The 23,726-nt window shown below is 45.1% G+C and overlaps 1 protein-coding gene across 1 annotated transcript; it reads right to left on the minus strand.

Moving 5' to 3' along the window:
• Positions 1 to 335: 335 nt before the first annotated feature.
• LOC122931902 (hydroxysteroid dehydrogenase-like protein 2) lies at positions 336 to 16,188 on the minus strand. The gene is made up of 7 exons (XM_044285974.1): positions 16,005 to 16,188; positions 15,493 to 15,591; positions 12,558 to 12,752; positions 10,155 to 10,226; positions 6,408 to 6,551; positions 2,478 to 2,606; positions 336 to 769 (listed from the first exon to the last, which is right to left on the minus strand). Exons 1-7 carry the CDS (start codon positions 16,171 to 16,173, stop codon positions 657 to 659), a joined length of 921 nt encoding a protein of 306 aa, XP_044141909.1. The 5' UTR covers positions 16,174 to 16,188; the 3' UTR covers positions 336 to 656.
• Positions 16,189 to 23,726: the final 7,538 nt, after the last annotated feature.

The following is a 23,726-nucleotide window of genomic DNA, read 5'->3' on the forward strand; positions in this document are numbered from 1 at the left end:
GCCTGGCCAGAAGTCCCAGTCTCTGCTATGCTCTGCATCTGCTAAGTAACTACAGCTCACTGCTTTACTACAGCCTACTCCTCAGTGTTGTATGGTTTCTTAGTAAAACAGGACAACCCCTTAAATGTCCCCCCCCCCCCCCCCGGATTTATCTGGGATACACCTGTTAAAGGCATGGTAATTACAAATAAACATATACAACTGTTTTTCATCTCATTGCTTACATACTAATGGATGGATAGTGTTTTGTTCTACCATGATTATCTAGATTGTCCATATCCAGCTACCTAAAAACCTCACCACACTGACAAAAACAGTCAAAGAGAAAACAGATCTGCAGATCTCGTTCTTTAATAGCTGGAAAAAAAAAAGTTGTTTTACCATGTTGTTAATTGAATGAAGTATTGATAAGTGTACAGTATTCTATATTGGTATAGTGAGTCAATAAATCTGTTCAATGTATTCATGCCCTCCTTGCAAAACTATTAATACAAGAAGGTCATGTACAAATTTCTATTTTGGTTAACTCTGTATTGGATAGTCTAGAATTTTCAGTTTCTCTTTCACAGCATATTCTTCTGTAGTGAAGCCCGTAGTCAAGTAATTTCATCCCTTTTCTGAAATTTCCATATAAAAACCAACTTGACGTAACAAAATCACAACTTTGAGTTCATCCGGCCCATAAGTGCTTCTAGTTTCATTGCCAGACCCATATTTCCTTTAATCTTCAGCTTTCCCGACATGAATGCCATTGTAGGCTTCAGTTTACCTGTAATGAAGAAATCCCATAGTTACTACTACTAGAAAACAACAGTGGCATTTTTTCTGCATAGATTTCCATTGTTAAAAAAAAAGTATACTTTATAGTCTTGTAAGACTTGCTACTGTGGGTAAGATAACATGAAAAAAAATATAACTTGATAACGCTTTTATTGCTTATGATAAAATGACCAATTACTTTAAATAACATCTACAAGTTTGCTGGAAACTATGATCAACTAATGATTATACTGTTATTTGCTCAATGGGAGACAGCAGCTCTGATGGGCAGTGCCGTCCCCTTGCGTAGTACAATAGATTCCCTAGTTTACACACCAATCCATTCCAAACAGGACCACTGATGTATGGCCACATGCTGGCCAATCGCAGCGCATAGCTCATAGCCTGGCTATGAGCTGTGCGCTGCGATTGGCCAGCACTGCAGCAAGGGACACGCCTCCTACAAAAAAATCAATCCAATACAACAGACTGAGCTGAGACACCGGAGCCTATACCGGGCGAACGGAGCGGCGCCCAGGCATACTAGTAAGTGCACGGGGACCCCTAGGCGCCGCTCTGCCCACAGGTATAGTTAGTTTTTAGTTTGTATATTAGTGAAAGGCCCTCTTTAATCCTCCTTTGAATAATACTGCACATGGCATGCGTAAATAACACACAAACCATTTGCAGTATTATCCAATGCAGATAGACAGGACTGGTCTCCTGTCCGTCCATCAATGGTCATCTTAGGTCCACACGGCTGTGTAATGGGGTGAGGGTTTGATTGTAGTACATAAGTGGGTGGCACTGTTCAGCTGGGGACAACAATGCTGATGGGCTTAGAACTGTAGATTATCAAACTAATAATAGTACTGCTTCCAGCACATTTGTAAAAGTTAAAATTAAGTGACTAACCCCTTTTAATATAAGCAAAGGTAACAACAATAGCACAGTTCTTTATGTCTTTGTTCTTTTACAGCAGGGATGCTCAACCTGCGGTCCTCCAGCTGTTGTAAAACTACAACTCCCAACATGCCCGGCTGTAGGCTGATAGCTGTAGGCTCTCCGGGCATGCTAGGAGTTGGTTTTGCAACAGCTGGAGGGCCGCAGGTTGGGCATCCCCGTTTTACAGATATTCATCTTGTTTTAACTTAAAGTAGTTCTACCGTTTTTTCTTTATCATGATCTCTCCTCTGGCTAGATAATCAGCATCTGATCAGCGGGGGTCTGAAACCCAGGAACCCCGCCGATCAACTCTTTGAGAAGACAGCGGCGCTCCAGTAGTGCAGCGGCGTTTTCTCTGTTTACCGCAGGCCCAGTGACGTCACCACTAGTATAACTGGCCTGGGCACGGCAAAGCCCTCTTCACTTGAACGGAGCTTAGCCGCGCCCAGGCCAGTGATAATAGTCATGACGTCACTGGGCCTGCGGTAATCAGAGAAAAGGCTGCTGCGCTTACTGGAGCGCCGCTGCCTTCTCAAACATCTGATCGGCAGAGGTCCCGGGTGTCGAACCCCCACCGATCAGATGCTGATGATCTATCCAGAGGATAGGTCATCAGAAAGAACTAACTGCAGACCCCCTTTAACTATATGTGTAACACTATTCTGAACAATTATTTCTTAACACTAATGAATCATGAAGACTTCTGCAATAATTTATTCTATTTCTAGAAGGTATCCAATGCCCACATCTCAAAAGAAATACCATAAACTAACCTGTAAACATCTTTACAAAGTCCTCACTATCCATACTCATCACCACATCTGCTTTGATAGGTGGTTCACCTTTTCCAACGGCACCCTTGTCATTTTTCAGATCCATATACCATGTGCCTTCATCTGAACCTAAATAAAGAAGCAAAACAACCACGATCAGTGAATCAATGCTGGCAGGTCCTTCTCCCCTCATAATCACTAGTGGTGGCAAGTCCTGTTAGAACTTTAAATATATTCATTCCGTCTCAGATCTTATCTAATATTACTTGTTGTTCCCATTTTGTTTAGTAAGGGGTTGCAGTTACAGACAATGAGAATTGGCCAACTATAGTACTTCTTTATTACTGCGGAAATTATAATAAAAGCTGTAGTCTTTAAGATATAACATCATTTGCAGTTGGACATTGGCGTCCATGCCCTGTATTAGTAGGTGTGTACATATTAGATCTCCAGTAATTACACTCCTTGGAATCAGTAAGTAGGTTGTACTAATTATACAGCTGATACTTCTGTTATAATCTGGTTTCCCTTTAGAAGTCACTGGGGCAGATATACTAAGACCGGTGTTAGTATAAAGTCGATTGGCACAGAATTAGCTAAATTCATTAAGTGGCCTGTATCTCCCTGCCCTAGAAATTCAAATCAAAGCCACTAAATCTGTCAGAGGCCATGCCCCTCTGGCTAATATGTGCCCACTTTTCAAAAGAGAAGTGAAGAGTCGCAAACTGTGGCACAAACATGGCATGCACCATAATTTGCAACCTTTTTACGCTCCAATAGCAGTATAAAACACTTGATAAATGTCCCTCATTGTCTCCCGCTTTCAGCCACAGTTACAATGTCTGCAGCTTCTCCCTTCACACTGCTCAGTGTTTGGGGAGGTTATTGCCAACAAGTGTTCATACGAATGCCAGTAATCGTGATCTGCTGGTGTAAATTTCATGCCCATGACCCAATGAATGAGCAAAACGCTCCATTTATCGGATAATAGGATTGTTCCTGCAGACAACTAAATCATCAAGACAAAGCCTTTCTCGGTGAAACGCGTGTCGAGGTACAGCTCTGGTCACCGACCTTGGGATCCGGCATACCATGGGTAATTTGTGTTTTTGCTTCATGCATGGCTAGTTTGTTACTTTAGTGTTATATATTGCTTACACATAGCATCCTTGCTTCACCCCTGTCTATGGTGATATCATTTGTATTATCTGATGGCCATCTATGTTACCGTAAGTGGGCAAGTTTGCTATGTGTGACCACATTGACTGTTATTTTTTGCATGCAGCACACATGTTCATAGGTTACTTTGGGCGAACTTAGTTTTCCCATTAGTATACGGTTTTATACCCAGTGTCTGTGACCCTCTTTCCCTGTTAGTCTGGTATATGTGAGGGTAGCTGGTCTTGGTCCCGCACACGGGGCGCGCCCCCCCCCCCCCCCCCCCCCTTTACCTTGTGCCTTTGTGTTATATTTATTGTTATTGAATTGTGTATTTAATAAACTACATGTATTTTATATGTGGGCTCTTATTCCTTATGGGGTTATTGGTCTTTTTTCGTTTGTTGGCTCAGTATATTATACTAGAACCCAGTGTATCTATACACCCAATTTGAGTTTTTTTTTCTTATAGGTTGGAATCACTTTCTTTAATTGACTTTTTACAAAAATCTTGTGCTGAACAGCTCCAGCACATGCCGAACAATTCCTATATTAATGAGTTCATGGCTTTCCCAGTCTATCTGCTGCCAATTCATATGAGAGGGGGGAAAAAAAACCTAAAAAAACTAAACAAAAACACACCTGTCAGAGGCAGGCGAGTGGGGAGAGCCGTGAGCTCATGAATATTGAACTCATTGGAGCTTTTAGAACCTAGCAGCATACAACTGGGTGACAGACTTCCTTTAAAGGAAAGTGCAGTGTACTCTGACCACAGTGGACGGAACTTGCTGCCACCCTTGCTCTGGTAACCCCTCTAAGTATATTCATCGGGATGATTTAGCAAAACAATCTTAATAGTAAAACTGTTCAACCAGTCAGAGCACAGCTTAAAAAATGGAGGAGAAAAGATCACTAATAAAATATTGGATGGACAGAGCATTAAAGGGAGTTGAACATGGTGTTATAGAGCAGGAGGAGCTGAGCAGATTGATGCATAGTTTTATGGGGAGATATTCTGTATAACATGTATTTTAGTCATTTACATCCCTGCTCATTCTGGGTTTTGAATACAAGGAGTTGCTCCTATCAGTGACTGACAGCTTTCAATCTATGACTGTGTATACAGATATAGCTGTCAATCATCGATAGGACCGTCTACTTGACTTGAAAGCCCAGAATGAGCAGGAATTTAAATGTATAAATTACAGTTTATGCTAACTCTTTTATAAAACTTTATATCCATCTTCTAAGATCCTCCTGCTCTGTAACATGTTGTCTGCAGCTAAAATACCAAGTTTAACTTGACAGGTTCCCTTTGTTAAACAAAAATATTGGATCACCAGCCAAATTGTCTCCCTGTATTTTACATTTACACTGTACATCATGATAAATAGTATACATTTGTTTTTTAAGCATTTGGCATGCACTGATAAAACAAATATTATAAAATCCAAAAATCACATACCCCCTTACAATATATTTTCTGAAAATGTAGACACCTGGCATATTGAGACATTGCTACTTAGATTTATTCAAGCAATATTTCATAAAAATTAAATATTTGTAGTTAAAAGTTTGATGCAATATATGGTCACTGGCTGTACACTGGCTAGTCAGTGGATCCCATCATCTTCTTCGCCTGCTGCGCAGACTCATTCCCTTCATCCCTGAAGGAGACGCAGCAGTAGTTGGAATAACCATCAATTCCCGACTGGACTACGCAAACTCCCTCTATCTAGGGCTTCCCAAATATCAAATTTGACGTTTACAAGTTGTCCAGAACACAGCCGCCAGACTGATAACTGGAAAAAAAAAACAACTGGGAATCTATTACTTCGTCCTTGAAGACCCTCCATTGGCTACCCGTCAAGGATCGGATCAAATTCAAGACCCTCTGCCTCACCCATAAATGTACACAAGGGAAAGCACCCCAATACCTCTGCGAAAAATAAAGCACTACACCCCTGGTCGCCCCCTCCAGTCAGCTAACCAGAACCTCCTCCATATCCCCAAGACCCGCTACAAATCAAAAGGCGAACGAAGATTCGCAGTCCAAGGACCCCGGCTATGGAACACTCTACCTGCAGAGATCCGCTCAGAAGAAAACCATCTAGCCTTCAGGAAGAAGCTCAAGACCCACCTCTTCTGAAAGCACAGGCGGTCAAGGGCTGCAAAAGCGCCTTGAGGCGATTTAGTTCGCAATTGTAGCGCTATATAAGTTATTCATTCATTCACAATGGTATAGATGACTGGATCAGGCTAGGAGTTTAAAGGGGTTGTTATTGATGACTTATCCTCAGGATAGGTCATCAATATCAGGTTGGCGAGCGTCTGACACCCAGCGATCAGCTGCATGAGGAGATGGCGTGCGCACGTGCCGCCGCCCTTCTCTGTTCCTGTCCGCTGCTGCAGTCTATGGCAAAAACTATAGACAGCAGCGGGCAAGAAGAGAGAAGGGAGATGGCAGTGCGTGCGTAGTCTACTCATGCAGCTGATCGGTGGGGGTGCCGGGTATCAGACCCTCGCCAATGTGATAGTGACCAATAGGAAAAGCCAGGACAACCCCCTTAATTTGTCCTAAAACTTTGCAGTCTACCCCCTTATACACCTCAAATCAGATATTCAGAGAACCAGGAAGTAAAAAAAACAAAAAAAACTTTTCATCCCCCAGCTGTCTTTAAATGAGTGCTGCGACCCAACTATTACACCTAGAAATCTTAGCTCTAGTCCTTATACTTGAAGATAATAACATTGGATTACATAAACCCCTACCTGCAAGCACAAACTGGTAAACTCCATTTACAGACTTGACAGCCTCCTCATTGATAGATTTTCCAATAACAGCAAACGTTTCCTCCACAGGACTACTGGGACTTGAGGCCACTTGTTTACCCTCCTTGAAAGCTGCAGACCCTCCTTGAAAATATAAAGAACGATAGAATCAAAAAAAAGTTAATGTATTTTCAGTAAGCGACAATCCAAGCAAATGAACATTTGTAACATTTTACATCCACATCTGCGGTATTGTATTCCGGTAGTAGACTATCAAAATAACTGGATGTGGCATAGTCGGACACAGCAGATCCCTATTCATTATAAGGGGATCATTTGAGTTTGCCAGCTTTTTGGAAGGAAAAAAAATATAAATAAAAAATAATAAATAAAAAAAAAAATTTAAAACTGCATTCCTCAGTTGTCTGCTATGCCAGATAACGTAATTCTTTTGTTCTTTGTCTCTGCCAGAACGGACTACCAGAATACAGTCACGCAAATGTGAATATAGAAATATACAGAAAGTCTGTTAGAGTGAATTCACGCATATTTTTAATGGTGTTTTTCTTGCATATACGGTTTTCAGAGTTGTTTTCGCAGGAAAAGTGACAATTCCTAATGTTAGCATAAAGGGAATGTGTCATCAGAAAATGACCTGTTTAAAGAATTTTGGGGTTGTTAATTTTAATTTTTCATGTCACCATATTAATAAAAATAAAAAAAATCCTAAAAGCCTGAAATTTTCACACTGACAATAAAGACTAATAATAGGCACCACTTAGATCACTTTTCAGCAGTCATCTCATTATCACAGGCAAGATTAGAATGACATATCACCTATATATAGATAACACAGGATCAACCATTCACAAACATCACAGCTTATCTACTTCCTCCTGACCTCTGCACAGGTCACAGAGCATGCTGCCTAGAAAACTCTCCCATAGAAGTCAGTGATGTCCTCTCCAATCCTTGTGTCTACGGCCCATGTGGCTGCTGTAAAACATCTCTATAATGCCTCATTCACACGTCAGTGTTTGGTCAGTGATATCCATCCAGGGGCGGACTTGGTCTGAGGGCCCGGCTGAAAGGGGGGCCCACCGGCCGGCCTTTTGGGGTGTGCGAAAAAAATAAAATAAAAAATGAATGACTTTTTTGCACCTGTGACCTACTTGAACCCGCCGCCCGCCCTGCGTGTGCCGGCCGGCGGCCGCGGCGCTCATCGTAGACGTAGTCAGGGCAACAGTCACAGATACCTCCCGCCGTCTTGTTTAGTGAGCAGAAGATTCCGGCCCACTGCGCATGCGCGAAAAAAAAAGACTGCTTGGCGCAGTAGCGCCGAGCCAGTTAACAATAAAGGTTAACAAAATGCAAATATCTAGACCTCTTCACCTCTGTGACGTTTACTTGACAGTATTATGTCTATATTGTGGAAGATAGTTGTAAGGAAATGAAATAAAGATTTATAATTTTATATTAGTCAGCACTTCAAGCTAGACGTAATGTGGTCTGAATGACCAATTAATTAAAATACTGTCAAGTAAACGTCACAGGTGCTGAAGAGGTCTAGATATTAGCATTTTGTTAACCTTTATTGTTAACCGACTCGGCACTACTGCGCCAAGCCTTCTTTTTTCGCGCATGCGCAGTGGGCCGGAATCTTCTGCTAACTTCGGCTCGCTAAACAAGACGGCTCGGCGCAGTAGGAGCCAAAGGTAGCAGAAAATTCCGTCCCACTGCGCATGCGCGAAGCCGGAATTTTCTGCTACCTTCGCGCATGCGCAGTGGCCCGGAATTATATGCTACCTTCGGCGTGTTCACGCTACGGGTGAATCCTCCGCGCCTGCGCCAACAAACCCCCGGCAGAGCCAATGAGAAGCCGAGGCGAGAGACACACCTCCCACGTCACTACAGGAAGTGACGCGGGTAGCAAAAAATTCCGGAACACCGGCCGTCGTAGTCAGGGCAACATAGCTAGGAAGAGTCTGAGATTCATTCATTGGCTCAGCGCACCACTCAGGCTGCCTCTGCACAGGGGGCGTAAGTAGACACAGCCAGCAGCCGCGGCCCACGCCCGCCAAGAAATTGAATCAGAATTATCAGATTAGATGATCAAAATCAGTCAGTCAGTCAGTCAGTCAGTCAGTCAGTCAGTCAGTCAGTCAGTCAATCAGATGATTCATTCAGTCAGTCATATATAAATTCAGCAGAGTCAGACCGTCTGACAGGTCACAGACGCACACTGGCAGGCGGCAGCCAGCAGCAGCGCAGGAGACGGCACTCGGCAGACTTGGTCAGGACTTGTTAGGGTAGGTCCCAATAGAATTTTTATTTTTGAATGTTATTTTATAATAATTAATATGATCATCTGATTTAAATTAATTCAAAATGATGAGATGAGCGCCCAGGGGCCAGGGCCATCTGAGCGCAAAGCGCTAGGCTAGCTAGCCTAGCGCACACACTGACTAGCGCCAGAGCAGAGGCGCTCAGGATTAGCACAGCATCAATGATGTGTTTAAAATTATGGGCGGGGTGATGCGATGCCGTGCTATTGCTAATCCTGAGCGCCTCTGCTCTGGCGCTAGTTTGTGTGACCAGGACACTGACATGATGGAGCCTGGAGGGAGGGCCGGGTGGACAATGTAAATGTCTGCACTTAGAGTATGTCACATGGGAATGGGGCCGGGCCGTGAGGGGGGATTGATGTGCCATGGGGATTGGGGGGGGGGGGGGGGGGGGGGGGTAAAATATGACACAATAGGGGGTAATGATGTGATCATGGATGGGGCCAGGGCCATCCGGGCGGGGGCGCCAAAATGTAGCTTCGCTTGTGTTGGCAAAAATCCTTGCACCGGCCCTGCCTGCAGCTTCCCGAGTCCCGCCCATCCCCAGCCTGCTGCTTGTGATAGGTGGGACATGGGCGTGGCTGAAGGTGGAACATGGGTGGGGCCTGGAAGGGGGCCCTTGATTTATTTTGCCCGGGGGCCCTGAGGGTTCTCAGTCCGCCCCTGTATCCATCATTGATTTTGAGCCAAAACCAGGTGCGGCTCTGAACACAGAACAGGTGCAGATCCCTCCTTTATACCTTATGTCTGTGGAGGCTCCACTCCTGGCTTTGGCTCACAATCACTGATGGACTGACCAAAACATTGATGTGTGAACGAGGCTTAAGGGTGGGTTCACATCTGTGCTTTTAATTCCGGCAGTATGTTCCGGCGGAAGAACAGAGTGCCAAAATTCTTTGTATCCAGTGTATATGCCGGCTTTCTGACGGACAAAAAAAGCCTAAATGCAGCATTTTCATATATACCAGAAAGTAGCCGGATCCCATTAAAGAGGTACTGTATACTCTGGCAGTCTGTTCCTCTGCCGGAACAAACTACTGGAGTTAAAAGCGTAGATGTGAACCCAGCCTAAATGTTTTTCACAAACGCTCAGGTAAGATGGCAGCCCCATAATCATGTTCATGAAATAGAATAAAAAAAAAAAATCTGCCATCAGAAAATAAAAAATGGGAGTTTTTTTTTTCCTAACCACAGCATGTTGATACTGGCATTTTTCAGACATTGTCTATTCTACTGGAAAAAAATAAAAAAAATAAAATAAAAATAAAATAGATCAGTTTGTTTTTGAAAAAACAAAAACATAAAAACATGCAGTGGGACTTTTTAGTGGTAAAATAAAACTCCAGACATAATTTGTGTGTGAAGGAAACCTAAATGAAAGTTAAAGGATGTAGTCACATACCAAACTTCTCAATTTTACTGGTGAGCTCATCTGGAGCGTCATCTAAAAAGAAATCTGGAAGCAATGGATGTCCTATAAAATAAACATACCACATGTTAATTTAATCTTAAAGATCAAGTTCAAACATGAGCACCACTTTACAGATACAACTGATCTACATGACAAAAATGGACTTATGATCTATAGTCTATTGCTGGCTTTACTTCTCAACTTCATGTCTTCTTGGATTTTTCCTGTCACACCACTTTTCTTGGATCTTAAAGGAAACCTGTTACATTGAAAATGCATTGCGATCTACAGACAGTATGTTATAGAGCAGGAGGAACTGAGCAGATCGATGTATAGTTTTGTAGAAAAATATTCAGTAAAACTTGTAATTTAATAAAAATGTATACTCATTCTAGGCTTTGAAGTCAAGGATGTGGTCCTATATCTGTATACAGTCATAGAAGGAAGGTGGTCAATCACTGATATTATGATTTTTTTATGTCAAGTAGTCGGTTATGAGCAGGAATTTAAATGAACAAAATACAAGTTTGCTCTAGATCCTGCACACTCAGGCATCTCCGCAGATCCCATAAATGCTCAATTGGCGATAAATTTGGCAACTGGGCAGGCCAAGGAAGTGCTGCAATATAGCAGAGACATTTCTGGGTAGCCTTTACTGTGTGTGGCTGATGACAAAATGCCGGTTGGAAGCCATGCCATGAGAGACCGCCTACAACACAGGGACGACTTTTAGTTTTTTTTCCCAAGGGCCAATTTAAATTCCCAATCCACTCCTGAGGACGGAAACAGTTGGTACAGTGCTAGTTTTTTTCTGTGAGCTCCATAGATGCTGAGGGAATAGGTGTGGAAAAGTGATACATGTACATTGAGGGAAAACCCCATTAACCCATATACAGCCGAGGACGCAGTCTAGTTTGGTACTTAAGGTTACAAGATTTTTTTCCCCCTTTTTATCTATTCTAGAAGCCAACCCCCCCCCCCCTCATCAACATAGCTGTATGTAGGCTTGTTTTATGCGGTAAAAGTTGTTACGTAATAATACCACAAAGGGGTTATTAATAGTAATTTCAAGACTCTACTATATAGTTATGATATATATTACACAACTAGTTAGCATATTCTAGTCAAAGTCAGATATCCACTTAAGGCCTCATACACATGGCCGTTGTTTTGGTCCGCATCCGAGCCGCAGTTTTGGCAGCTCGGATACGGACCCATTCACTTCAATGGGGCCGCAAAAGATGCGGACAGCACTCTGTGTGCTGTCCGCATCCGAGAGTGCTGTCCGCATCCATTGCTTCGTTCCGTGGTCCGCCCCCAAAATATAACATGTCCTATTCTTGTCTGCGCTTTGCAGACAAGATTAGGCAGTTATATTAAAGGCTGTCCGTGCCACTCCGCAAATTGCGGAACACACACGGACGCCATCCGTGTTTTGCGGATCCGCGATTTGAGGACTGCAAAACACACAACGGTCGTATGCATGTAGCCTAAAAGTGGTAACAAATTCATAAAATTTTAAAGGAACGTTAATTAAAGGGAATCTGTCACCATGGAAATGCAGTACAGTCTGAAGGCAGCATGCTATAGAGCAGAGTCGAGTAGATATATAGGGAAAATATTTATTTTAAAGGGGTTGTTCCATGAATAATATTCTACAGTTTTGAAACCAACAAAGGATCTGAATACTTTTGTAATTGCATGTAATTAAAAATGTTGTATCGCCAGTGAGTTATTCAATAAAATGTATCTGTATAGCGCCACTTAATTTCTTATTTCTTTGTCCGCCTCACTGAGCTGGCCGCACATGCTCAGTTTCATTCTTCATCTGCCTCCTGAGCTGTGATAGGGAGAGCATGGACACGCCCCCTTAGCTACAGCAGAAAAGACACTCCCCTTGAGCTTTCAGCTTGATATAAATCTAGCAGAGCAATGAATGGGGAGATCTCTGGATCCGTGTGAGGTACAGGGCTGGTTCTAGCTTTGTTAGGAAGAGATTGTCATGTACTGTACGATGTCTGATTTTCATTTTTTACATTAATCATGGGATAACCCTTTTAACTTGTCATTTTTTCATTTAAATCTCTGCTCTCTTTATGCTTAGGAGTCATGTGGGTGGACCTACTAAGTAATGTACAGCCTTCCCTGTATGCTTAGTCATGCAGAGTTAGCTGTCCACACCGCCCACATGACACCCAAGCGTAAAAAGAGCAGAGATATAAATGTATGAATTGCAAGTGTTACTGAATCTTTTCCTACAAAGCTATATATCAATCTGCTCAGCACCTCCTGCTCTAAAACATGCAGCCCGCAGATTACACTGCATTTTCATAGTGACAAGTTCCCTTACATAGTCACATTCATATTATTGTGTACATGTCTAAAAGTTAGTACCTGGAGATACTGCATAGACATCAAAATCCTTGATCCCCTCAGATCTCAGTAACTCCTCATCAATTACAAAGTTTCCTGTATAATTCTTTGGCTTGGTCAAAATGGAGTATGCAGCATCAGCTATGATGTCAGTGGTCCTGCACTGCTTCTCCACCCCTGATCCTCCCAGCATATCCATAGCAGCTGTATGTATAGCTGTGAAAAGGAAGGAAAAACACAGTACTCATAATTCTAATGTTCCAAGTCAATAGCCGACATACACCATATAGAAACAATGTGGTATAATGCTGGTTAATGTGTAAAGACAAGATCAGTTTGCCTCTGGAATTTTTTTATTTTTATTGCTAACCATAATCATTCACCATCATGTTGAATAAGCTTTAAAAGTGTTGTGCCAAGTTTAGAAATGATCCCCTATCCACAGTTATCCCCTATGGCTGGGGGGTCTGATGGCTGGGATCCTCATTGATCCTGAGAATAGGGTTTTGTTCCCCCAATCTGATGAAGCCCTACCATTCCATTAATTTTCTATGTGACCGAGAGAAATCGCCAAGTGCTGCACTCTCCTATCTCCGGTGGTCCCATGGAGGATGAGTGGAGTGGCATGGTGCATGCCCGACCTGCCGCTCCATTATATCAGGGGACCCCTATTCTTGGGATAGGTGAGGTTACAAGTGGTCAGACCCCCAGCAGTCAGTAAGTTATCCCCTATCCTTTAACATATAAATATGAGGACAGCCAGGTATAATTGAAATACCTCATGGCAGTCCTAAGTACATATATATATATATATATATATATATATATATATATATATAAATAATCCCCAATACACTTTCCCTACAGCACCTCTAAAAGGTAAAAGCAAGCCTACAGCAACTCTTGAATGCTAGCGTCATCCTAAATGAAAAAGGGTAGTAGGATTCTGCCTTTCCATATACAATAAATGTGACTGGGGGGTTGGGTCCAGCTGATCACTGTTTAAGGCTAGGGCTACGCTGCGACTTTTTGTAGCACACCTAATTGATTTTAACTTTTAAAGTACAGCTACAGTCCAAATGAACGTATTTAGTTTAATGCAATCTTTTGTACTGCAGCTGTAGTTCAATAGTTAAAAATCAATAAAGTTGCGCTACAAAAAGTTGCAGTGTAGCCCAGGCCTAAATGGTTTTTATTTGTTACATACTGCAAAAGGTACATTTTTAGCAGGATAGGTGATAAATATCTGATCGATGGCAGGGGGCTCCTGAGCCCACTGTTCTTTCTCATTGCACAACTGCCTGCATGGACTGGTGGCCACATATGCTGCTCCACTCAGCATCGATGAGGTAGATGGAAACAGCCGGGTACAGTACTTTGTCATGCAGTGGGGAGGAACAGGGACAATTACACAATTATCACCCATCCTGTGCGGTAACCCCTTTAAGAAAACATATGCATCAATGCACATAACTGAGAGGGACCAAGTTTAATCATAGGCAAAATGTCCAGCCTTAGGGTCCATTCACACGTCTGCAAATGGGTCCGCATCCGTTCCGCAATATCGGGAACGGGTGCGGATCCATTAATTCTCAATGAGGCAGAACGGGATGCGGAGAGCACACTATGTGCTCTATGCATCCGCATTTCAGGAGCGCGGCCCAGAACTTCAAGGACGCATAGGCAGTTCTATGGGGGTGCCGGCCGGGTGTTTTGCGGATCCGCAATACACCACGGATGTGTGAATGGACCCTTATGGTCAGCTTATGTCAATGAGGTGACTGAGATTTGGTCAAATAGAAGGAATCACATTTATCTAATAAACTGACCTTATATATGCCCACTACATATAGCAGTGCTATTAATTTGAAAGGCAAAACTGAACAGAATTATTGCTAAATTAATTCAATCTAAATTATTACAAAAAACATATATCCATGTTTAACACTGAAAGACGGGGATAATGTTAATCTATACTCAAATTAAACAGAATACCATAAATAAATCTATGTTATGTACATTTATGCCCTCTAGTTGCTGAATGGATAGGAGTACATCAAGTATTCACAAGTTTAAAAATTACTATAATGACCTTGGACTTCTGAAATATTATCAAAAGGAATGTATATTGAAACATGGCTGACCATTATGAAAAGCTTATATTATGTCCAACCAAAAAGAACACAGATATGCTGGAAGGAGGTATTTATAGAACAATTAAATGTGTAGATTTAATCTTGGGAGGACTCAATGCGTCTTAAGAGCTTTCCCTTTCAAACTGTATTGTGCTTCGATTTCTTACATGACAGTAAGAAGTGTTACATAACAGGCTGTTCTCTTCTAAATGTAGAATTTGATGGACATACCGGGAAGCTGCCTTCATATTATGACATTCACATCTGTGTAATAATAGTCAGATTGATTGACTCTTTGTTACATATAGCAGTGCTGTTGATTTGAAAAACTGAGCAGAATTATTTAAAAAACCATATACTGTATCCATGTTTAAAAGGTAGCCTGTCATACTAAACCTGGTGTATGCCGCAGGCAGCATGCTATAGAGCAGCAGGAGCTGAGCTAGAGAAATATATATATAATTTATTAGTATAACTTGTATTTTATTCATTTACATTCCTGCCCATTCTGGGCTTTGAAGTCACGAAGGTGGGCCTATCAGTCATTGACAGCTACCTCTGTATATACAGTCATAGAAGGAAAGCGGTCAGTCACCGATTGAAGTCAAGCAGACGGTCCTAAGCCCAGAATGAGCAGGAATGTAAATGACTAAAATACAAGTTATACTGAATCTTTTCCCATAAAACTATATATTAACCTGTTCAGCTCCTACTGCTCTATAACAGCTGCCTGTACGTTATTTTTAATTGTGAAAAGTTCCCTTTAACTAACAAAGAAAGGAGCAGAGAAAGTGAAGACAGTGATAACTAGAACATGTTACCTGTTTTTGGCCACAAAGCATTGACGGCAATTTCCCCCTTAAATTCTTCGGCCATCCCAAGAACACACATGGACATTCCATACTTTGCCATAGTGTACGCTAAAAGAAAAAAATTGAGTCCTTGAAATTGCGAGACTGTTAATGAGCACATACATATAGAGCAGATAGAAAGACCAGTGACCACAGCACACGTTCTAGATGATTTCCGTTATATCCATCAGGTCATACTACCGATTCCTTGGCCTCTCTAATGTGATGTACGTTACGTTATACATCCGTATACTGATTTATTTAGACCACTGGCATACCATCCTGGAGGCACACAATCATTGCCAGCCTAAAGATGGACATTGCCATACATATGCTGCCATTTTCATAATAAATACATTTTCTTATTTGCCACATCATAATGCTGATGTTCATTAATGAATGGACAATTTCTAAAGACCATGGAAAGCCATGGAAATCTGTAGGATTGGCTAGTTGCTATAAACTGTCCAACTAGAACTTACCACAGTGATTTTTGAACCAGACTGGGTTCAGGTTCAGAGGAGGGCTGAGATTGAGGATATGTGCTACTTTGCTTCTTTTCAAGTAAGGGATGCAGACTTTTGATCTGAGTAATAAGTAAATAAGTGAAATTACAAATTTAATGGGAAAACCAAGCAAAATAGATAACATACATACATACAGATATAGGATTTATTTTTCAGTGGTACAGCTAGAAGGGGTTCTAAGGTTGCAGTTGTACCTCAGCTCTGGTGCCCTGTGGGCGGAAAGAACAGTCAACTTCTCCTTGTGGTTGGTGGTCCTATCCAGGGAATATGTTGTCATTTGAGATATCAATGTTAAAGGGAGATTTTCCAGGATTTTCATATTAATGGGCTATCCTCAAGATAGGTCATCAATAGGAGATTGGTGGGGGTCTGACACCCGTCACCCCAGCTAATCAGCTATTAGGTCCAGTAAAAGACACGGCCTCCTCGTGGCTCACCAAGCACAGTGCAGTCCATTTGATAGTGACTGTACTTGGTATACAAGCTCAGCTCCATTCACTTGAATGGGTTGAGCTGTGCCTAGGCCATGGGACCCATTAAAGTTATGTCACAAGGCCTAGGAAGAGGCATCTTCATACAGCTGATCAGTGGAGGTGAAGGGAATCCTGAGGATAGGCCATCAATATAAAAATACGGAAAACCCCCTTGAACTTTTAAAGGATTGTAGGGTTTGTGATAAATGTTACAAGCTTAAAGGAATTGTCCAGGATTAGACAGGTAAAGCATGGTTTTTGGAAAGAAAGCAGTCATGTTATTGTAACCCGCCATAAACCCTTTAGCAGCTTTCCAACTAGGCATGGTATGTATCCAACATTTATCTTACCCCAGTCCCACATTAATAAGTCTGTTTGGCATTGAGGATTAAGTGCCTATCCTCATGGCGGGTGTTACTGTGGAATTTTGGCGTGGACAGCCCTGACCTCTTCCTCCCATTGAAATGCATAGGAGACAGAAAGGACACAGCTGCCTACAGGTTTTTGGTTGAATTTTCGCACGGCTGTCAGCACCAAAATCCGCAGTAAAATCTGTTGTGTGAACAGGCCCTTAATCTACTACCAACCACTGCTGGTACCGATTATCACTGGGGAAGCAAGTGTTTGGACTGGTGAATATATAACATGTCCGATAGGTTTCCCTTAAGTGCAAGGCTGTGTGAACAGAGTGCAATCTTTGCTTTTCAACTGTATCCTTAGCAAAAGGAAACCCTAAGGTCCCTTTCACACGAGCGAGTTTTCCGCGCGGGTGCAATGCGTGACGTGAACGCATAGCACCCGCACTGAATCCTGACCCATTCATTTCAATGGGTCTGTGTACATGAGCGTTGTTTTTCACGCATCAGTTCTGCGTTATGTGAAAATCGCAGCATGTTCTATATTCTGCGTTTTTCACGTAGCCCTGGCCCCATAGAAGTGAATGGGGCTGCGTGAAAAACGCATTGCATCCGCAAGCAAGTGCGGGTGCGATGCGTTTTTCACTGATGGTTGCTAAGAGATGTTGTTTGTAAACATTCAGTTTTTTATCACGCGCGTAAAAAACGCATCAAAACGCATTGCACTCGCACGGAAAAAACTGAACAACTAAACGCAATCGCAGACAAAACTGACTGAACTTGCTTGGAAAATAGTGCGAGTTTCACTGAACGCACTCTGAACGCATCCGGACCCAATCCGCAACGCCCGTGTGAAAGGGGCCTAAAGAAAAGACTTATACTTCTTAAAAAGGGTTTCCAGTACTTTAAAGGGGATATCCCGTTAAAATAACTTATGTCCTTATTCAAAGGATAGGGAAAACGTGTTTGTTCGGTGGAGGTCTGACTCGTGGGGCCCCCGCCAGTCACAAGAACAGGGGTCCGTGTTCTCCTGTTAGATTGTATTAGCAGACACAAAGCCTTTACTGTAAAATACGCAAACCACTTCTCTAGTAATAGCTGTTACATGCTGCTGCAGTAGCTGTTACCACTAGGGGTGAATCGAACGCGTTTCCTCATTTTTATATATCTACGGAAAAAAAATATAATCTGATGGTCAGAAAAGGCACTCTCTCTCACCGACTGTCGCCATAAACAATCACTTTTAAATTCGTTTGGCAAAACAAACCATTATGGCAAACCAGGATAAGCTGGGCTCCTGCATAGGCCTGCATGGTTCTGGGGCTGCACTGAAGTAAGTGTAGGGGGGGGGGGGGGGGGGGAAGGGGTGGAAAGTATTTTTTATGGCTTTGTGCTTATTTAATTACACATGAGGCCTGTGCATCATTTGTATCTGCATTTTACAAATGACAGTATTTTTTTTTTAAATCAAGGATGCTACAAAACTCAAAGAATAAAACACATCAGGCGTGTCAAATACATTGTACCAATGTAAAGTACAATCATTCCACAAAAAAATAAGCCCTCACACAGCTGTATGGAAAACAATAAAGGGGTTTTATTGTGCAAAGTAGTAGAACATAATAAAAACTACTGTATTTTGCGCCCTATAAAGCACACCTAGGTTTTAGAAAAGGACAATAAGAAAAAATGTTTTAATTAGATCTCAGATCAGACCCCCAATGTTAATTAGATCTCAGCTCACAGCCCCAGACCCCCAATGTTAACAAGACCCTCAATCAGACCGCTTATCAAACCAACATCCCCCAGAGGAAGGCATTACTGCCGAAACGCGCGTCGGGGTACGTGGCTCTCCTGAGTTGGACAGATTTCTCTCTCTATGGGTATGTTACAACGATCATCTTCTTTATGGCATAATTAGCTACTTTGTGCATGCTACTGGTGCATCTCCCGGATCCCTGTTTTTACTTAGTGGATGCGGGTGTCTGGGTGATTCCTCCCTGTTGTCATGGAACCATGAACCAGACGTACAACAGAGATAGGTGGAATAAGAAGGCTTTATTGAAAATCAAGCCGTAGCTAAAGTCCAAACGGATGGCTAAACTGAAGCAGGGTCTTGCGTAGACGGAGGTCAGGAACCAGGAGGGTAGTCAGACGTAGCCAGGATCAGGAACCAACGGGGTAGTCAGACGAAGCCAGGATCGGGAACCAACGGGGTAGTCAGACGAGGCCAGGATCAGGAACCAGAAGCAGCAGCAGTCTTTGAAGCATGTGCACACAGGAGGACCAAGCAAGGAACTGAAGCCACAGACCTTCTATATATATGAGCTAGGCATCCAGCTCCTCCCAGTGGGAAGGAGGAGCCGCAGGGTGGGAGGCTACAAGAAACCCAGAAACCAAGATGGCCGCCAGCACATGTCAAACGAAGGAGAACAGTGAGAAGGTAAGACCATGACAGTACCTCCCCCTCAAGGGCCCCTCCTCCGCGGAGTAAGGAACGGTTTCAGAGGGAAGCGTGCGTGGAAGGCTCGGAGCAACGCAGGAGCATGGACATCTGTGGAGGGAACCCAGGAACGCTCCTCTGGACCATAACCACGCCAATGGACCAAAAACTGCAACCGACCGCGGACCAGGCGTGAGTCCAGGATATTGCTCACCTCATATTCCTCACGATTGCCCACTTGGACCGGACGGGGCCGAGGAACCGAGGAAGTGAAACGATTACACACCAATGGCTTCAACAGGGAGACATGAAACACGTTGGAGATCCGCATGCCAGGAGGAAGCGCAAGGGCATAGGCTACCGGGTTTACCCTGTGAAGCACTCGGAAGGGACCAACAAAGCGAGGCGCCAGCTTGGGAGTGGGCACTCGAAGGTTGAGGTTGCGGGTGGACAACCATACACTGTCTCCGACCTGGTAGGAAGGAGCGGGCGCTCGTCTGCGATTAGCCTGGAGTCTCTGGCGTTGCGCAGAGACCTCAAGGGACCTCTGGATCTGTACCCAAGAAGTACGTAGGACGGAAAGGTGATCCTCCACAGCCGGAGTATCCTGGGGAGAGAATACCTCCGGTAACACGGCAGGTTGGAACCCATAATTGGCCATGAAGGGAGACGTCCCAGAGGAAGAGTTCACCGCCGTGTTCCTGGCAAACTCAGCCCAAGGCAGGAGGTCAACCCAATTGTCTTGGTGATCGGAGACATAGCAACGAAGGAATTGCTCCAAGGCCTGATTGGATCTTTCTGCGGCCCCATTGGACTGAGGGTGGTAGGCCGAGGAGAAAGAGAGATGAATCCCCAACTGGGAGCAAAAGGCGCGCCAGAACCTGGACACAAACTGACTCCCCCGATCCGACACAATCTCCTTGGGCAAACCGTGCAACCGGAAGACCTCCCTGGCAAAAATCGAAGCCAACTCTTGTGCAGAGGGTAACTTCTTGAGAGGAACACAGTGGCACATTTTGGAAAACCGATCCACAATCATGAGAATGACCGTATGGCCTCGGGATGCAGGAAGGTCCACAATGAAATCCATCCCCAGGTGTGACCATGGACGCTCCCCGGTGGCTATGGGTTGCAAAAGGCCCAACGGAAGGTGCCGAGGGGACTTACTCTGGGCACAAACGGAGCATGCCGCTACATATGCGGCGATGTCGGAACGTAGAGAAGGCCACCAGAACAGACGTGAAACCGCCCAGGACAGCTGATTCTTTCCAGGGTGCCCCGCGGCCTTGGAGTTATGGTAGGTTCGCAACAACCGAGTGCGCAACTCCTCAGGCACAAAACATCTGCCGTTGGGTCTCCCAGAGGGAGCACCAGATTGAGCCGCCAAAATCTGCTCACCCAGAGGAGAGGTCAGGCTGGTGCGAATAGCAGCCAGGATCTGATTCGGGGGTATGACCGTAGTCGGAATCGACTCCTCCCCGGACAGCTCGGAGTACTGCCGTGATAGGGCATCCGCTCTGATGTTCTTGGAGCCGGGTAGGTAGGAGACCACGTAATTAAAACGTGACAAGAACAGAGCCCATCTGGCCTGACGTGGTGTCAATCTCTTGGCCTCAGAGAGGTAGGTCAGATTCTTGTGGTCCGTCAGGATGAGAACCGGAACCACCGAGCCCTCGAGCAAGTGCCTCCATTCTTTAAGGGCCTGCACGATGGCCAATAACTCCCTGTCACCAATCTGATAGTTGCACTCCGCGGAAGACAGTTTCCGGGAGTAAAACCCACAAGGAAGCAGAGGACCCTCTGGTGTTCTACGCTGAGACAGGAGGGCGCCTACTCCCGTCTCAGACGCGTCCACCTCGAGGACAAAAGGCAACCCAGGGTTGGGATGCGACAGAATCGGAGCCGACACAAAGGCGGACTTTAGAGCCTCAAAAGCTCGGATGGCCTCGAGCGGCCAGACCTGAGGATTACTGCCCTTCCTGGTCAGATCCGTGAGAGGCTTGGCTAGCATGGAAAAGTCCCTGATGAACTTCCGATAATAATTGGCGAAGCCCAAAAAGCGCTGCAGGGCACGAAGCCCACTGGGCTGGGGCCACTGTAAGACAGCCGAAACCTTCTCAGGATCCATGGAGAACCCCTCAGCGGAAATGATGTAACCTAAGAAGGTTACCTGGGATCGGTGAAATTCGCATTTCTCAAGCTTACCGAACAGCTTGTTCTCTCGTAAGCGTTGCAACACTCGTCTGACATCCAGAATGTGGGCCTCCATGGATGCAGAATATACCAAGATGTCATCCAAATAGACCACCACACACTGCTGCAACAGGTCACGGAAAACATCGTTGATGAATTCCTGGAAGACTGCGGGCGCATTGCACAACCCAAAGGGCATAACCAAGGATTCATAATGACCGGTCCTGGTGTTAAACGCGGTCTTCCACTCATCGCCCGCCTTGATCCTTACCAGGTTATATGCCGCCCTCAGGTCGAGTTTGGTAAAGACCGTGGCCCCTTTGAGGCGATCGAACAGCTCGGAAATCAAGGGTATCGGGTAAGCGTTCTTGATCGTGATGCGATTGAGACCCCTGTAGTCGATGCAAGGCCTCAACTCACCGCCCTTCTTTTTCACAAAGAAAAATCCAGCCCCTGCCGGGGACGAGGATTTGCGAATGTGTCCGCGTGAAAGCGCCTCCCTCACGTACTCCTCCATGGCCTCATTCTCCACTACCGACAGTGGATAGACTTTGCCACGAGGAGGAACGGCACCAGATTGTAACTCTATGGCACAATCGTATGGGCGGTGCGGAGGTAGGGCAACCGCACGCACTTTATCGAATACATCCCGGTACTCCTCGTATTCAGGAGGCAACAGAGAGTCCGAGGAAGTACACAGCAACTTGACAGGCCCATGGATGCAACTAGCCCCACACTGCGGTGACCACGAGAGGATCTCGGCCGATCTCCAATCGAAAGTCGGATTATGCTTCTGGAGCCAGGGGTACCCCAAGACCACCGAGTAGTGTGGAGACGAAATAACCTGGAGACAGACCGACTCTCTGTGAACGGCACCAATGGCCATCCCCACTGGAAGGGTCTCCTGAGTCACGTGTGGCGGCAGAAGGGGTCTGCCGTCTATCGCCTCAAGAGCCAGTGGGGAACCTCGAGGCTGCAGAGGAATGGAATTGGCGGCGGCAAACACACTATCAATGAACAAGCCACCAGCACCAGAGTCCACCAACGCCTGGGTCGTCACCGAGCCCCCGACCCAGGAGAGGACAACAGTAATCAGTGGTTTGTCAACACGGGAAACCGGGGACGAGGAGACTCCACCCAAGATCTGCCCCCGACAGGATCTCAGGTGCGAGCGTCTCCCGGACGGTTCGGGCATGCCAACCGAAAATGCCCACCGAGACCACAGTACATGCATCGGCCCTCGCGTCTCCGGAGTACCCTCTCCCCCTCGGACAGGCGAGCAACCCCCAGCTGGATGGGTTGACCCCCAGACCAGTCATCCCCAGGAGGCGTGGGAGGAGAGGGAGGCACGGGTGGGACAGCAAACGTAGGCGCCAATCTGTTAGAAGGCCTCCGCAGGCTCTCCTTAAAGGAAGGTCTCTCCCTGAGTCTGGTGTCAATCAAAATCAGGAAAGAAATAAGGGACTCGAGCTCCACTGGTAGGTCCTTGGCTGCAATCTCATCCTTCAAGGCATCCGAGAGACCATGAGAGAAAGCAGCGACCAGAGCCTCATTATTCCAGCCCACCTCTGCTGCCAGGGTACGAAACTCAATGGCGTATTCAGCTACGGATCGTGAACCCTGTCTGATGGACATAAGGAGCTTCGCAGCAGAGGCAGCACGAGCCGGCACATCGAATACCTTCCGAAGAGAAGCAACAAAACCGGAAAACTCGGCAACCACCGGATTGTTGTTCTCCCATAAAGGGCTGGCCCAGGCCAAGGCCTTGTCCGAGAGCAGCGAGATCAAGAAGCCCACCTTTGATCTCTCAGTAGGAAAGGCATGTGGCAGCAACTCGAAATAAATGGCCACCTGGTTAAGGAAACCTCGGCACTGAGTTGGCTCTCCCCCAAAGCGCTGTGGAAGGGGGGCAGAACCGGTCATACCCCGAAACACCGCAGGTGCAGCAACAGGTGTCGGGGTAGACTCTGGCGCAACAACCGGAGCGGCAGTAGGAGCGGGCCCAGGAGCGACAACCGACCCATCGGCAACGGAAGCTAAATGAGCCGTGCGTTCAAGCAGGGTTTGTAACGCCACAGCGAACCGACCCAACAGGTGATCCTGCTGATCAAGTCTGGCAACCAGCATAGGTAGCGAGGATGGCCCTGTACCGTCAGAATTCATGGCTTGGTCCTAATGTCATGGAACCATGAACCAGACGTACAACAGAGAT

This window comes from Bufo gargarizans, chromosome 1 (genome assembly GCF_014858855.1).
Source record: "Bufo gargarizans isolate SCDJY-AF-19 chromosome 1, ASM1485885v1, whole genome shotgun sequence".
Classification (NCBI taxonomy): Eukaryota; Metazoa; Chordata; class Amphibia; order Anura; family Bufonidae; genus Bufo; species Bufo gargarizans.

Excerpts from the sequence above, each read along its gene's own strand:
- LOC122931902 (XM_044285974.1), bottom strand. The coding sequence starts at position 16,173 with ATGTTATCTATTTTGCTTGGTTTTCCCATTAAATTTGTAATTTCACTT. Across the intron at positions 6,552-10,154 it reads CAGTAAAATTGAGAAGTTTG|GAGGGTCTGCAGCTTTCAAG; the intron begins GTATGTGACTAC and ends TATATTTTCAAG. Across the intron at positions 770-2,477 it reads CTTTGTAAAGATGTTTACAG|GTAAACTGAAGCCTACAATG; the intron begins GTTAGTTTATGG and ends TCTTCATTACAG.